The sequence below is a fragment of the Heterocephalus glaber genome, unplaced genomic scaffold, assembly GCF_053883595.1.
Source record: "Heterocephalus glaber isolate CG9 unplaced genomic scaffold, H.glaber_assembly_v1.0 deba00001662, whole genome shotgun sequence".
Lineage (NCBI taxonomy): Eukaryota > Metazoa > Chordata > Mammalia > Rodentia > Bathyergidae > Heterocephalus > Heterocephalus glaber.
In genome coordinates, this window is record NW_028258403.1 from 5,447,983 (window position 1) to 5,463,884 (window position 15,902).

The 15,902-nt window shown below is 47.4% G+C and overlaps 3 protein-coding genes across 6 annotated transcripts; 1 reads left to right on the forward strand and 2 right to left on the reverse strand.

Moving 5' to 3' along the window:
- Positions 1–705: 705 nt before the first annotated feature.
- Positions 706–7,975, forward strand: LOC147822327 (testis-specific serine/threonine-protein kinase 4-like). 2 transcript variants are annotated; one of them, XM_087197220.1, is made up of 4 exons: positions 706–5,756; positions 6,113–6,333; positions 6,712–7,075; positions 7,512–7,975. In XM_087197220.1, the coding sequence occupies exons 1-4, from the start codon at positions 5,553–5,555 to the stop codon at positions 7,683–7,685; spliced, it is 963 nt and encodes a 320-aa protein (XP_087053346.1). In that variant the 5' UTR covers positions 706–5,552; the 3' UTR covers positions 7,686–7,975. The 2 variants fall into 2 exon arrangements, with proteins under 2 accessions (XP_087053346.1, XP_087053347.1); XM_087197221.1 differs by having other exon boundaries at positions 5,514–5,756; positions 6,119–6,333.
- Positions 7,976–8,761: 786 nt separating this feature from the next.
- Positions 8,762–12,670, reverse strand: LOC101700145 (charged multivesicular body protein 4a). Its single transcript, XM_004864118.4, has 6 exons — positions 12,147–12,670; positions 10,556–10,705; positions 10,287–10,464; positions 9,782–9,896; positions 9,500–9,635; positions 8,762–9,070 (listed from the first exon to the last, which is right to left on the reverse strand). Exons 1-6 carry the CDS (start codon positions 12,175–12,177, stop codon positions 9,012–9,014), a joined length of 669 nt encoding a protein of 222 aa, XP_004864175.1. The 5' UTR covers positions 12,178–12,670; the 3' UTR covers positions 8,762–9,011.
- On the reverse strand, positions 12,347–14,666 carry LOC101700514 (magnesium-dependent phosphatase 1). 3 transcript variants are annotated; one of them, XM_004864121.4, is made up of 6 exons: positions 14,510–14,666; positions 14,343–14,403; positions 14,136–14,246; positions 13,178–13,285; positions 13,020–13,105; positions 12,639–12,851 (listed from the first exon to the last, which is right to left on the reverse strand). In XM_004864121.4, exons 1-6 carry the CDS (start codon positions 14,544–14,546, stop codon positions 12,760–12,762), a joined length of 495 nt encoding a protein of 164 aa, XP_004864178.1. In that variant the 5' UTR covers positions 14,547–14,666; the 3' UTR covers positions 12,639–12,759. The 3 variants fall into 3 exon arrangements, with proteins under 3 accessions (XP_087053352.1, XP_004864178.1, XP_021099516.1); XM_021243857.2 differs by having other exon boundaries at positions 13,004–13,105; XM_087197226.1 differs by lacking the exons at positions 13,020–13,105; positions 13,178–13,285 and having other exon boundaries at positions 12,347–12,851.
- Positions 14,667–15,902: the final 1,236 nt, after the last annotated feature.

A 15,902-nucleotide genomic window follows, 5' to 3' on the forward strand; every position in this document is an offset into this window, starting at 1 on the left:
AATGAGGGAAGATATTGCCCCAGCAGAGGAGGGGGACCGGATCTCCTGACACTCAGTACAGTTTTCCTTTCCTTATTTCCTGAATGAGGCAAGAGTCAAAAATAAAAAGGGCTGGGGATGTAGTTTAGTTCTAGAGCACTTGCCTAATGTGCTGGAGGCTTTTGGTTCAATTCCTAGTACTGGAGAGAAGAAAGTCCCCCATTGCAGTACTGGAGGCTTCCCTGGGACTTTAGCCCTTCAGGGCCAACAATAAAGAAGAGGGAGGGAGGGAGGATCAGTTGCAGAGATAGGGTGTTCCTTTCACTCTTGAGGTGGTCAGGTTGACAAGTGTTATTGTCAATTGGAGGTAAAGAATCTTGCTATCCTTCATCTCATCCTGTGTGTGTGTTTTTAAAAAATCTATCTCTGTGTACGTGTATGGCTCTCTTATTTTGAAAAAATGTACTCTTGTGTTTCTTAGTTATTTTTAACAGAATCTGCCCTCGGAAGATCCCTCTGGAATTCAGATCTAGCAGTGACTTCCAGTTGTCGTCCTGGGAGCAACAGGTAAGGAAACTGATTCAAGGTTCTCTCTCCTAGAGGAAAGAAGTATTATGGAAAAATCACAAGTGATTTCTGGTGTGAAATAGCCTTCATTTATCCACAACTATGATTATGACCCTTTCTCACTCAGCCATTCTCCCCATAGACAGGTGAGTTTCCAGGAAGTAAGGGTTTTGTTTTGATACTGGGAATCAAACTCAGGGCCTCACACAAGGGTTGGGTTTTGAGTTTTTTATACAATGATTTTTCTCCTCTTTCCCTCCCTGCATCCCTCCCTTCCTTCCTTCCTTTCATTACTTCCCCCTGTTCTTCTCCAGCTCAATCAGTCCTCCTTCCTCAGCCTCTTGATTCGGTAGAACTACAGGAATAGCCACCACACTAGGTATGGGGGGACCCCTGAAACGTTACTGGAAACCTCTGCAGTAGGCTGCAGTCTCCTACTTAGTGTACAATGCAGGCCTGAGAAAAACAACTAAAAGTCAGAACTAAGGAAGACTGAAAGTGGGGGCCAGGACAATCAATGCCAGTGTAACCGAAAAAGGCCCTGGTCCATCCAAGCCACTCATTTTTATTAGTAATCAAGTAGGGTAAAGGCAAGCTATGTACAAGGGCAGTACTACATGGACGGATGTGCAGTCATTCGGTTTCTATGGAAATTAATGTAAGCAAGGCTTGTAAAAAATAAGACAAAGAATTCTTGAAATATGAATCGAATAGACAAAATGTATGGTTGTAATTAGAAAATTGTCCTTCTAGTAAGGTTTTAGTTGTGGGAACACCATTTGGGTGCAAGTCACTCTGACCTCAGCACTGTAGGCTTCAGCTGGACTCATTTCTCAAAACAAGCCAATTGTGGGGTTAACGCTTTACAGCCTGCACTGCTTATAGCCTGCTCTAGGTATAATCAATATTGCATTCTTCCACAACTAGGCCTGACAATGAATGATTCTCGTAGTTAGAAAAGTTATTTTGGTTTTGGAATAATCTTTAACTGACAACTTGTTGGTCTCTAAAGCCAGAAATAAAGGCCTCTTAAGATCTCTCTCTCTCTCTCAAATATGAGTGTCACCACTGGCTGGGGATTTAGCTCAGTGGTGCCACTGCCTGCCTCGCAAGCGCCAAGGTCCCGAGTTCGATCCCCAGTACAAAAAAAGAAAAGAACACAAATATGAGTGCCACCAAATTTCCCTAGTTATCTTCCTATATTTGCTGTCCAGCGTTTTCTTGGCAAAGGCACCATCCTCTTACCTTGATTACCATGACAGCCATCTTTCTGAGGTTCTCGTCACAGTCCCCTTAGATCATTTTTCTTTCATTTTTCTTTTTGGTACCGGAGATCGAACTCGGGACCTTGTGCTTGCAAGGCAGGTGCCAGAACCACTGAGCTAAATCCTTGGCCTTCCTTAAATCATTTTTCACTGTGCTATTAAAAGGATTTTTAAAACCAGAACTTCAAGGGAGGGGATGTTAAGCATCAGTTTATGGGTTTTTTTTAAGCAAGTTCCAATTTTCATGCACAAAATTTTCCTGTGAGTATATGGGAAAAAGTGAAAATAGCTTTACACATGAGGTCTGTCAGCTCTTGATTCTTATTACTTATCCAGGTATATTCCCTTTCTGGAATTCTATCATGCGTCCAGATTGAAATCTTGGATATCATGTTCTCTCAAGCCTGAAAGTCTCATGTTATTTTTCTGCTAGACTGCCTGATCTACCATTTCCCATACCTGTGTGAAGAACTCATTGTTTTGAACAGTGCAAATGATACCTCTCCTTCTAGTTTTGTACACAGCACTTCATACCACTGTACTGTTATTTTACTTATATCCTTTGCTAATTGTTAACTCTTCAAACGGAGTCTATAATTGATATATATATATATTTTTTTGGTATCGGGGATCGAACTCAGGACCTTGCACTTGCGAGGCAGGCACTGGAACCACTGAGCTAAATCCCTGGCCCAATTTATACACCTTTGTACCTTTAGAACCTCCAATGTTTTTGATATACTAGGAAGTTTCATAAACAAGCCCTGAGTGAACTGGTTTGCCCTCATACAGACGGGAGACTGCAATTGTGTTCAGTCTACCTATCCAAGGACCAGTTTGTAAAAGCCAAAGACAGGGAGGAGTGGGTGTATCTCCCTACAAAGGCGTGCGATGATGGCTGCTCACTGTATTACATGGGGATGTAGAGCTCACTTCCAAAAGAGTTTGAAACTACCCTGCCACCAAAGTCAGAGTGTCAAGTGGGCACTGATTGGTAGCTTGTGGCACAATCTGTTTAGATCTTTCTTTTGTTTGAGACAGGGTCTCACTATATAACCCTGGCTGATTCTGAACTAGGAATTCTTTTACCTTAATCTCAAAGTGCTGGAATTATAAGCATTTGCCCCTGACTGGCAGTACCTCAACATTTTAAATCCAAAGAATCCTCTGTGGCCACAACTTCTGGTCCTTCTGTCATTTCCCACCAACTTGTTCTTCCACTCCACTGAGTCCTTCAACCCATCCTCCTGCACCCTTAGACAGTTTCTAGCTTGAATTTCTTCTGCAGTTTAGATTCCATATTCCACCATTTCAGCCACATGCTTATCTGTGTTTTGGTGCCTCTCTCATTGTTTCATGGCCACTGCTAAGCAGAATTCTAATCTTGCTGGGTGTGGTGGTGCATGCCTATAATCCTACCACTCAGGAAGCTGAGGCAGGAGAATTGCTGCAAGTTCACAACCAGCCTGGGCTACATAGTGAGTTCAAGGCCAGCCTGAACTACACAGTGAGTCCCCCACCCCACCCCACAAAAAACAAAAAAGAAGCCCTAATCTTAATTCATGAATATTCAAGCACCTGGACCCAAGATGCTAAGAGAATCTCAACACTGTATGTCTCTGTAAATTGTGCTTTCTTTTCCAATCTCACTTGGCCCCTCCATGCTGCCCAGTGATTCTGTTCATTTTTCAAACCAGCTTCTTTCCATTCCCTACAACCCATTCTTTTCAAACCTGACTTCAGCTCACTATTCTCATTACTGATTTCTCTGCATAGCCTAGTAGGAATGTAAGGGAAAAAACCAATAATAGACACTGTGTTAGGTGCTGTGACAGAGAAAGTATCAGGGCTGTGGGGAACCCAGAAGAGAGGAACACCTCACGTTGGCTTGAGAAGTAAATAAAGGCCTCTTTAAAACAGCTCCAGGCCTGGGGATTTAGCTCAGTGGCACCACGCCTGCCTTGCAAGCGCAAGGTCCTGAGCTCAATCCCCAGTACCACACCCCCCCCCAAAGAACAGCTCCAAAGCTAAATTCTCAAGGAGCAGTTTTCCAGGAGAACAAAGATGAAAAAGCAGTTCTGTTGGATGATGCATTATATGTGGTTAAATGATAAAAGGAGGGCTAGGCAGGGTCATCTGAAAGCCAAATGTGAATGTAATTTGATCCTGAGGAAATTGGGAAGACAGTGATTTGTTTCCAATGAGAATAAGATTAGTTTTATGTCTTGGACTTCAGGGTGAACAGACCAAAAGGAAGAAGAAGGTTCTTAGGGAAATCAGTTAAATTATGCAGGCTTGAACTAAAGAAGTGGCAGTGGGCTTGGAGAGCCCTGAGTATCTCATTAATGAGATTATTAGAAGTCTGAAAAGGCAGAATTTGGTGACAGATTGGATGAAAGGACCAAGGGGCGGGGGAGATCTAGGACAGTGATGGTGAACCTTTTAGAGACCCAAGTGCCCAAAATGCAACTGAAAACCCACTTATTTACAGCAGAGTGCCAGCACGCTAATTAAACCTGAATACCAAGGTTTTAGATTAAAAAAAACACAATTCTACATTAACATCTTTCGTTTTAAAAGAAAAACACTATATTCACCATCACTGGTCTTGAATGACATTTGGGTTTCTAAAAGAAGACAACTAGAGTAGAATTTCCAGAAGGGGGAAATCTAAGAGCGAAAATGAGGGGGTTCAGTTTTGGACGTGGTGAGTTTGAGCTGGCTGGGAAAGACATGCCCATGTGATTTCTGGGAAGCCAGTAGACACTGCATCAGGAATTCCAGAGGTGTATCTGTGGTAGAGATGAGATTAGGAGCCTTCAGCATAAATGTGGCAACTGAAGCCTTGGGAGTGGATGAAATCCTTAAGGATATTAAAGCCTGAGAAAATCAAGATAGTGATAGATCCCTTGGGACATCACAATTAAAGTATAAATAGAGAAGGTGGGGATGTGGCAGTGCTACAGTGCTTGTCTAGCATATGCAAGGTCTTAGTTCATTCCCCAGAACAGTTAACAACCGCAACAATAGCAGCAGCAATGCTGATAATGATGACAACAGGATATGGAGATAAAAGGAACTCCAATGGAGGAATAACCAGAAGGTTCAGAGGAAAAGTAGAAAATTCAGAGACATGGGAGGCCAGAACACATTTCAAGGTAAAATTTCTAGAGTAAACTCCCATACCTTGCATTCGCTGTACTACACTCATGTGTTTCTCATGCTGGATTATAAAATCTAGGAACATAGGTCTCTGTTGACCTGTGTAATCTATTCTAATGTTCAGCCTACTGTCTGGCATATAGGCACTCAGTTCACATGAATAAGGAGGTAAGATCAATGGTGACATCTCACCAGCTTGCAGAATATTCCTCTGGGAATGAATATTTCCCAAACTGCACTCCATTCTCAAACTTTGTGATGATTGATAGATGGGAGAGGGATTGTGATGTATACAGAATTTGAGACCTCGAGAAGTTCCATATCCAAGGGGAAGAAGTAAAAACAGCCAGTGGAGACAAAAGAACTGCTTCTCTTATTTGTCCCTTCAAGCTCTTAGTGGAGGGCTGAGCCCAGCATCCCAGACTTGTGTGACTATATAGGCAAGCATCTGGAAACTACCTTCACTTTGGTACCCTAGCTTTTTGTGGCCCAAGGCACTGCCTCACAGGACACAGAGGCTTCTAAGCGGCAGAGCACCCTTCTCTTAGCAAGCCTAACACTGTGGGGAAGGGAGACAGCATGGAGGCAGTACCAAACACATCATATGGCTCTGTCTTGGAGGAGTACAATTATAATGTGGGCAAGGTCATTGGCACTGGCTCCTGTGGGACCGTGTATGAGGCTTACCACATAAAGGAGAGGGTCATGGTAGCTATCAAGATCATCTCTAAGAAGAAGGCCTCAGACGACTACCTTAACAAGTTCCTGCCTCGTGAGTTACAGGTCAGTAGCGAGGATAAGGGGGAAGTGGACTTTGTACTCAGCTACTTGAGGTTTTCCAGAATGGGTCTGGCGAGGCCTAGATGAGCCAAAGCCTCAAACCAGAGCCAAGCATCTCACTAGACAGATGGGAAACTTCCTTAAGATATTTTCAAACTGTTTCCCACACACACACACTCACCTCCTGCCCCGTGAAAGTGTAAACAGGGTTTGCCCACAAGCCTCCTGCCCTTGGAAGTGGAGGGGCTGATTCTGTTCCAAAGCTGTAAGAAAGAAGACCTACTACAGTGGGAAGACACTGGAGGGTAGGAGTACAGCCAGGGTTCTCCTTTCCCAGGTTTGATGGTTGCCTCTTCTAGGGTCAGGTAATGAAAGTCTTGCGGCACAAGTACCTCATCAGCTTCTATCAGGCCACTGAGACCACATCTCGAGTGTACATCATTTTGGAGCTGGCTCAGGGTGGTGACATCCTTGAATGGATCCAGTGCTATGGGGCCTGCTCTGAGGCCCTTGCTGGCAAGTGGTTCTCACAGATAACCCTGGGCATCGCCTACCTGCACAGCAAGGGCATCGTGCACCGGTGAGGGCATGACCACCTGAACTGGGAATCTTGGGCTCTCCAGGGGGTTTTATACACACTATTTTCTGCCCTTTTTTCATCTCTTGATCTCCCTGCTCAATACGGAGGCTCATTTATCCACTTTAGTTCAATCATCTGATACAGGACATTTCTAAATACATACTGTGTGCAAAGAACTATTAATGCCCCTCCAAGTAACAATCACTCTCCCCTTTTGCTCTGTGGCTCCTTCTTTACTGCCCTTTGCTCTCATAATGGCATATCCCTGCCACTTTGCCTGTCTTCATCCATCTCTAGCCTCTTGACTCCTGGCGCCTCAGCTCCAAATATAATAAACCTTATCCTCAATCTGACCACTAATCTTTTTGCTACTGGCAGGAACTTAAAGTTGGAAAACCTGTTGCTGGATAAGCAGGAGAACGTGAAGATTTCAGACTTTGGCTTTGCCAAGATGGTGTCTCCTAACCAGACTGGCCATAAAAGCTCCTCTTACCACTGTGCGAGCATTGTTTCCCATCTCAGCCAGACCTACTGTGGCAGCTTTGCTTATTCCTGTCCGGAGGTCTTGAGAGGCTTGCCCTACAACCCTTTCCTGTCTGACACCTGGAGCATGGGCGTCATCCTCTACACTCTAGTGGTTGCTCGTCTGCCTTTTGATGACACCAATCTCAAGAAGCTGCTGAGAGGGACTCGGAAGGAGGTCACTTTCCCACCTAATCATACCATCTCCCACGAATGCAAGGTGCTGGCTCCCCCTGGAGGGCTGAGGCTTTAGGGATGATCTATAGAGGGGACGGAATATTAAACCTAGGCATCCAGAACACTGGGGAAGGCTCCTCCCACAACCATGCCATCTCGTACTCTAGCCCTTTTCATGTTGTAGTGGGGAGGACTTACAGGGTCAGACATTGACCTCCATGTCTTAGACACACTTGATAAACATGTTTCAGCTTCTGTCCCTTTAGGCCAGAAGGGGTTTAGGCAAGGGATTGCCCCCATGGGCTGGTCTCCTCTTGCAGGGAATGTCTGGCTCTCCCCACAGCATAAAACCAGGGCCAAACCCCTTTCACCAGAGTGGTGTCCAGGCTGGCCTGCTTCATGTTTAGGCCCAGCTGCTCAGTGTCTGTGTGGCACGGTGAGGGCAAACTCAGTCAAGACCTCATTCTCCTCTGTCCTAGAACCTGATCCTCCAGATGCTATGCCAAGCTGCCAAGCGTGCCACCATCCTGGACATCATCAAGGACCCCTGGGTGGTCAAGTTCCAGCCTGAGCCAACCACCTATGAGATCAAGCTGCTTGAGGCCACGTACCAGGCTCCCAACACCACTAATTCTCAGCAGCCCTTGGAATGACCTGAAAATGGTTAAGGCAGGGGGCTGACAGGAGCAAAGCAGGAAGGTCAGGGTTGACAAATCTTTTATACTAAAAATAAATCCAATTCTGATGTACTTTCATCAGCTAGGGTCAAAGATGCTCTTTGCCAAAGGGAATCTTGGTGGGAACACTGCTGCGGGTCAGAGATGGATTTCTGCTCAGAGCCTGTGACCAGTAATCTTGACATCTGTTCAGCAAAGTTTGTAGTTCACAGTCCATCTTGTGGGGTAAGGGAAGCTCAATTAAAACCTCATTTTGAATTTTGAAAGTTTTGTTATTCTAGGTATGTGCATTCTCATTATTTTTGTCTTTTGTTCTCTAATGTTCAACCACCCTAGCTGTTTCATTTTGATTATGGCTCTATTTGTCTATAGTTCAAAGTGATAGCATCAGTTGCTCTTTCACAAATGACAAATAGGTTATATTCAGTACCTTGGTTCCTTCTCCCACCTCTAACATCACTGTAACTTGTATGGACACAATACCAGAGAGTCCAAGCACCACACACGGCAGCTCCCAGACAGAGTGCTAACCAAAAATCCAGTGGTGAGTGCTATTGAGTGTGTGTTCAGATAAAGCAAAGCTACTTCCCTGGCCACTCCTGTGTTCTCACTCTCTCTTCTCAAACATGTACTTTGCAAAAGCAAAAAGGGCAGTAAATCATGGGGCTGTCTTGACAGAGGCAGGACCAAAGGAAAGCAGTGAAGAAGACTCAGAGATGGCTCCACAGATAAGTAATGATGGCAGTTTCCTCAACTTTAGTGACAGGCAACTCTAGCACAAACCAACTTGAAAGATGAAACAGTGTCTCCTCTGAACACATCCTCAAGCACTGCAAAAACACGGTGTTTTGTTTGATGTTCCAGCCCCCCTTCATTACTCTCATTATTCAGTGCTTAAAAAGAGGCTCAGAAGGGCTGGGGATTTAGCTCAGTGGTTTCGCCACCTGCTTCACAAGCACAAGGACCCGAGTTCAATCCCTGGTTCCAAAAAACAAAAAATATGGTCAGAGAACCTGTGGGAGTTTCAGTAGCCAACACAGTCCCACACAACGACCCATCTACCCAATTTTATTAGGAACAAGGGCACCGTAACTCCTGTCAAACACAAGGAGCCTAGGGCACATTATGCAGCAAGATTCTTAAGATTTCCACCAGGGATGGTAGGACAACATGCTCCTTGCTCAGATAGGATCACATTACTTAGCAGGGCTTCCCAAAGAGCTGTCTGCTTTTACCACAGCACTTGGCACTTGAGGCAAAGGGACCAATGCAGGAAGCCATAGGAAGAGAAGCCCAGGCTCATCAGGATACCCACTCAGCCAACTGTTTCAGTTCTTCTTCGTCTTCATCTGCTTTGGGAGCTTTGGGGAGAGGACACCCAGAGAAGAAAGAAGTGTTAATGCCTCAGAAGTTTCCAGCTATGCCCTGCTCTGACATCCAGAGCATGCTAGAATTGTCTCTCTAGCAAACAACCTAAAAGGCCTTCTGCATGCTGGTTTGCTGCCCATTCATTCCCATAGCACCTTTATGCAAATTAGAAAGGTGCCTCTCTTCATAGCATCCACAGCCCTAAAGCAGGCTATGCAGCTTGCTGTGTGGAGCCCAGGCTGAAGTCTGGATTTCTGCCCTGCTCCATTTTAGTCCCAAGCCATTATGCAGTCAACAACCTGCATCACTACAAGCACTGCTTTCTGCCTGGATCTTCTGTGGCAGGATGAGTGGGGAATAATTTTATCCCAAATCTTTTCCAACCTTCTCAAGGCCTCAGGACAGTGAATAGCTCTGGGTACCTGGCTCTGCAGGCAGATGTATAGAAGGTACACTAGGCAATTGGACAGGGGGTTCTTCTTCCTCGTCACCCACGCTTAACAGCTCCTGGGCCAATTCCTCCTGCTCCAGCTCCTCCAGCTCTTCCAACAACTCATCCTAGATACAGGATGACAAAACTGATAAGACCAAGACAGGAAGCATCCAGTTCCAAAAGCAGACTGGTCCCAAGGGACTGTCCCCAACATTCTTTCTGGCCAGTCCCATATTTTCTTCGGTATTCCCTCAAACCGGGACCGAGTCACCTCATCAATGTCATCTCCAAAACCCAGAGGCCGAGAAATAGCATCTGAGATCTGCTGGGCCACATCCTGCTGTTCCGTGATATCGGCCATCAATTCATCCACCTTGTCAGTGTCCCTGAGAACAAGACATACAGCCAAGAGATTAGGTGGCAACCCCTCCCCACCTTCTCACCTGCAGGAATGAAGCCTGGCCTGACCATGGCCTCACAAGAAGCCCATGTCAGCAAAAGGGGAAAGAGGCAAGTCTGGGCTACGAAACAGTCAGAAGTCACACTGGAGAGGACAGGATGCACTCCTTTCCCTGAAGGCTCTTTAACAATTAGAGAAAGCAGCTTTACTCCTTAGAATGCCCCAGCCAGCAAAAGAAGCAAGGAGGGAGACACAGGTCTAGTCATCATAAGCATGATGTAAATTCACATTCAGGGAGGCTTTCAGCTTTCAAGTACAATCCCAAGCCACCCTCCCCAGTGCCTGAGTCCCCTCCACCACTGCCCCCCATACCCACATGTCCTGGTAGGCTTTCTTCATGCCTTGGGCTGCAAGCTCCATGGTACGAAGCACTTCTGTATTGGTGGTGGCATTCTCAATGGCCTCACGCTGACACTCCAGGGTGGATAATGTCCCATCGGTTTGTGCCAGCTGTTGTTCCAATCTCTTCTTTCTCCGCAGAGCCTGTAGGGCGGCTGACCCAGCCCACACCCTGATCTGAACATCAGAGTCGGAAGCACTTGCGTCAGCCCCGGGTCCTCTCCAGGGGCTCCTGTCCCTCATTACCTCTCTTATTCTTGGTCCCGTGCTTCTTGGCTGTCTGTAGCTCCTGTTGAATCTTCTGCTCCAGAAACTCCTGTTTTTTGATCAGTATCTTCTCTGTCTCCTTCAGTTTCTGTATTGCTTCTTCGGGAGTTGGCCCCTTGTCCTTCTTCCCTAGGAGTCCAGTGCAGCAGGCCCATAGGGTGTGAAGAAAAATATTAGCCACCAATCATGGAGAGGACAGTGTACTAGACGCCTGTCTCATCACTAATCTCCAAGTGATTCTCTACCACAAATGTACTATCTTCACTTTCCAAATAGGAAAACGGCACAAAGATGTTAAATGTTTTGTCTAAAACCACAACTGCTAACAGATAAAGCAGGAATCAAAATGTGGCAATATGACTTCGAAAGCCAACATTCGTCCTCGTGTTCCCAGCTGCCTTTCAGTCATTTCTAGTCACTTTTTTTTTTTTTCAGGTACTGGGGATTGAACTTGGGTCCTTGGGCTTTCGAGGCAGGCAGTGGCACCACTGAGCTAAATCCCCGGCCCCTTCAGTCACTTTTTGACAACACTGTTCCATTTGCTATCCTAGGAGATGCCAAAGGTCCTCCCTCCACAGACCAAACTAAATGAAGTGCAAGGCGCTGGAGAAAACTTTCTGATTTCAATCGTTCCCTTCAACTTCCATACTTTTAACAGTCAGTTTTTTCAAATCAAAGCCTGCTGGCCCAAGACTGCTTAAATTCTTCAATAATCTCTTGCCTACAAGAGAAAATCCAAAACTTTGTTTTTCCATTTGATTTTTTCTACAGTCCCATAGTTTCAGCCTCCCAATCCTCCCTCCCAAGTGCCCAGATCACACACCTGTGCCACCACACCCAGTTTAAAATCCAACACGTTTTAGGGAGATGGGCCTTTCCTGTCTTGCAATGTTGACCTCTCCATCACTATTCTCCCTTTACTCTTCTCTCCCCTTCATTAACATCACACACTAACACACACAAGCCCACCATTTGTCTATTCCCTAAATATATCACAAGCTTCCCTGCCTGTGTTACTGAAGGCTGTCACTGCTGCACCTGCAAGCTGCTAGTCTTCTGGACCAAACACTCCACGCCCCCTTCCACTTCTGCCTCACCTGGCTTTCTGGGAGCACTGGCTCACTGAGTTGCCGAGCTACACTGTAAATCCCTGTCTCTGCTTGTCTCTCCCCTCCAGACCTGAGCTTCAGGTAGCCATTTTTCTTCTTCACTTTAGTTCTCTCTTGCTCAGCACAGAGTAAGCATCAGGGTTTAGGAAAAGGGCGGGGGAGGCACCTGCAAAGCAGTTCCCGCGCCTGTGCAGGGGGTCCCACTCTCTCAAGTCTGTGTGCCCTGGGACCCGAGCTCTTTCTGTGGCCTTGGGAATAAGGGTAGAGGGGACAAGGCGCCCCTACAACGCTACAAGGTAGAGGGACGAGGCCTTCCGGCACCAGCACTGAGCCCGTCCCCTCCGCGGGCCAGGTCGGGCAGCCAGCCCCTCGGTCGCTCCCCTGGCCCGGAGCAGCGGTTCTCCCCACCCCCCATTCGGCTCGGCCAGCTCCTCCCGGCGGCCTGGCTGTCCCGGGCTCACCCCTTCCGAAGAGTCGGTGGAGCCCACTCATGGCGACCTCGGCTCTCGCGCCTCTGCCCTCGGCTGGTGCCCCGCACCCTTCCGCCTCGCTCCCCGAAGGTGGTTTTCAGAGCTCAGGGTCTGGGCCAATTCCTCCTTTGGGCGCCACCTTTTAAGGTGACTTCGTCGGCAGCCGCAGAGAAACCGCGCTGTCACCGCTGTCACGTGCCAGAGCCTCCGCTGAGCCAGCCTACCCCTCTTAAAGGGGCCGCTTCATTTCTACTACCTGAAAAGACTCCCCCACCCCCAAATCGTCTTGGCTCCCTAAAAGGAAATGCTCTTTGGGAGGGCACCGCTAAGAGCGCGGTGAGAGAGTTCTTCACGACCTCGGGATCACAGCCTGGGTCACGGGTGAAGGCAGAACCTGTGGGTCTCAATCCCACACTCTGGTCTGGGGATCTCAGGACAACCACCCCATTCACAGTAGAAAATAGAAACAATCCACGCCATGGAGAAGGTCTTTTCTGTCCCACACAGATAAACTTTAATAAAGAACAAATGCACCTGAGAATGCCTTCTTGATTTCCTTTTTCAGTTTTAGGTGTCAGATGAGGCACATCCACAGGGCTGGACCTCAGGGCCCTGCTTGGGCCTTTGCAAACGTCTCTAACCCTTGGGTTAAGGTGTGAAGACTCATCCCATTCTGGATGTGAATGCAGGTCACACCTAGAAGGAAAAGAAGTCACATGGCATCAAGCTTTCAGGGGTCCCATGACTGCCACCTTTTTGTCATATCCCCTGTCATGCAGACTATCCACCCTGCGCATAGCTACTCTTCCCTCCTCAGAATGCTCCTTCCTCAACCCCCAAATGCCTACTGTCACTGCCCGGTACCCAGTTTGCTGACGTCTACAATATTCCGCTTCTCATCATCAAAGAAGATCATCTGTGAGAAAGGAACTCCAGTCTTCTGCTGCAACCTGTGCAAGACAGCCAGGGGTGGGGGAGCTGGCACCTGGGCTCCCCGAGCCCCTACCCTTACCCCTGCCTACCTCTCAAAGTGTGTAACCTTGCTACCTGGATAGATTTCCCGATGAACAAAGTATCTGACAAGCCCAAAGAGCTCCAGTAGCTGGTTGGCCCCCTCCACCTCACCTGTCCTGCAAAAGGGTGTAATGGATGCAATTAGGAGAGTGAAGGGCCAGGCTGCAATACAGGCTAAGTCCAAGCAGGGGAAGCCAGTTTGCTCTTTTTATGGGATGGAGAGGCTCCCAAGCCCTCATTCAACTCCATTGTCTTCTGTGGGACACAGCTGGTGCTGAGCCACTGCTTAACAAGTAAAAGGTACAGGAGAGGGTAGAATTAGGAAACATATGCAAATATTTGCAAGGTTGCGCTTTTTTATTTGTATTAGTACAGGTTTGTACTACATAACTGATTACATTCATCGTGGTGAGCTGGTACACACAGAGAACACATCTTAATTCTTCTCTTCCACCCCCTTGCAATTTTTTTTTTTTTAAATTAGGGACTGAACACTGACTTTTGTTTTTCTTGTACTGGTGATCGCAATCAGGACCTCACACTTGCCATGCAGGGCTGTGTTGCTGAGGTACAACCCCAGCCCCGGGCTCTTTTTATTTTGAAGAGTCTCACCCAATTGTCCAGGCTGGTCTCAAACTTGCGATCCTCCAACCTCAGCCTCCTGAGTAGCTGGGATTTTAGGCCTGTTCCACCTTACCCAGTGTACCTCTTACATTTGTATACCCATGCCTGTAATCCCAACGCTTGGACGGGTGAAGCAGTAGGATCGCTGTGAGTTTGAGGGCAGCGTGGGCTACACAGTTCAAGGCCAGCCTGAACTACATAGTGAGAAACTATTTCAAAGAACTGAAAAACAAACACAAGAATAAAACGGAAAAAAATTTTGTACTCAGGGTGTTACATAAAATGTCTCTGAGTACAGGCATCCTTCAGTTATTAGGAGAGATGGGCGTCAGTAGTTCTTACCGTGAAGCGGCCGCGACGGGCACCCCAAGGCTCTGCAATCTTTCCAGAACCGCGGGCACTTCAGGGTACAGTCGGATGCTCTGACCCCGCCTATCCCGTATAGATCCATCACTAGAGAGGGCGAGAGCACGCTTAGTAACGGACAGGCCCATCCTAGCCCCCCCCCCGCCCCGCCCCGCCCCGCCCCAATTCCTATCCCTGCCTCACCCGCTCTTGTGGAAGGGAGGGTCTACGTGCGTGTCCACCCAGAAAGGCCAGAGCGTGTAATCTGCGGAGGAAGGAGGGGAAGGTTCGGCCTTGGGGGCGCACGGACTGTGTCGCCCTGGGGGAGAAGCTCGGGCAGCGCCCTATGAGACTCCCAGCCCCTCCCTCACCCAGATCAAAGACTGCGAGCTTTGGGATCCTTGCCATGACAGTTTTACCAGGCGCGCGCAGAGCTGGAGCCTAGGCTGCCAGGGAAAGAGCAAGTCGGCCCACTGAGAAATGGCTGCTAGAGCGTCGCCACGCCAGGCTGTGGCTCCGGCTGGGCGATTGCTCAAGATTGCCCCCTGCCTCTGGACGGGAAGGTCTGCAGCAAGGTTCCAAGGCGACTGCACAGTTATCCAGGTTCCCAAAGATAGGTCCCCAGGAGTCTTCTGTTACTTCTCCAACCTACCAGCTTAGCCAGTTTCCACTAGAGAAGGCAGGGATGGGGAAGCCTTTACTCGTTTTTTCGGGTTAGGGTTAAGTCAAGGTCGTTCTATGTAACTCAGGCTTGCCTTGAACTATGTAGCTCAAGCTGGCTTAGTACTCAATGGAGATCCTCCTGCCTCACCTCTGTGAGTTCTGGGTTTACAGCTATGCAATTCTCTCTCCCCTCTTGTCTTTCTCCTCTTCTCCTCTCCCTCTCTTTCTGTCTCCCTCTTTCCTTCCTTCCTCCCCATCCCTCCTTCCTTCTTTCCCTCCCTCCCTCCCTTCCTTCTTTTTTCTTTCATCTTTTCCCCAGACTCAGGATTAAACCCAGAACCTACTCAGTGAGCTACATCTTTAAAAAATTTTTTTTCTGTTAAAACAATGTCTGGCTGAGTCACCACATTTCCAGCATAGGCTCCATTTTAGGATCCTCTTGCTTCAGTGTCCCAGAGTGCTGGGATTACCGATGTGTGCCACTATGTCCAGTGTAAGAGAAGGCTTTATTCTAGCACTGTCTTACTTTATCTTTCCAATTGAGAGGTAATCTCATCACAGCTTACTACTCATCAACCTTTCTCTACATCAGCCCCTTAATAGTGCAGAACCTAGAGCCATCTGAAATATTCCAGGCATAAAGAATAAAGCATCTGCAGCCTGGGGCTGTATTGCCTTCTATAGTTCCAGTTGCTCCCTGAGCTGAGGTTGAAGTATCACTTGAGCCTAGAAGTTGGTAACTTTCCTCAGTAACATAAACCCTGTCTCAGAAAACAAAACAAACTAAAGAATGTAGTGTTTGCAAAGCCCTTGAGACTTTCTTCAATGAAGCATAAATGTCCACCAAGGCCGGAATGGGAGAATTTATTCTAGTTTCTACCATTCACATCAGTGGTATGCTGGTAGATGCATGACAACCAAATTGAGTAGGGGGTCTGATTCCTGGTGTTTCCCATTTCCTGTAATATTCCTACCATGGCCAATTTCAAGTGACTGACACAGTCACTTAAAAACACTATGTGACCAACTTAACATGGAGTAGGGAAAAGGTACCAATAATTGGCTCTCAGGAGCCAATGAGAGGTAGTTCCAGCACCATGG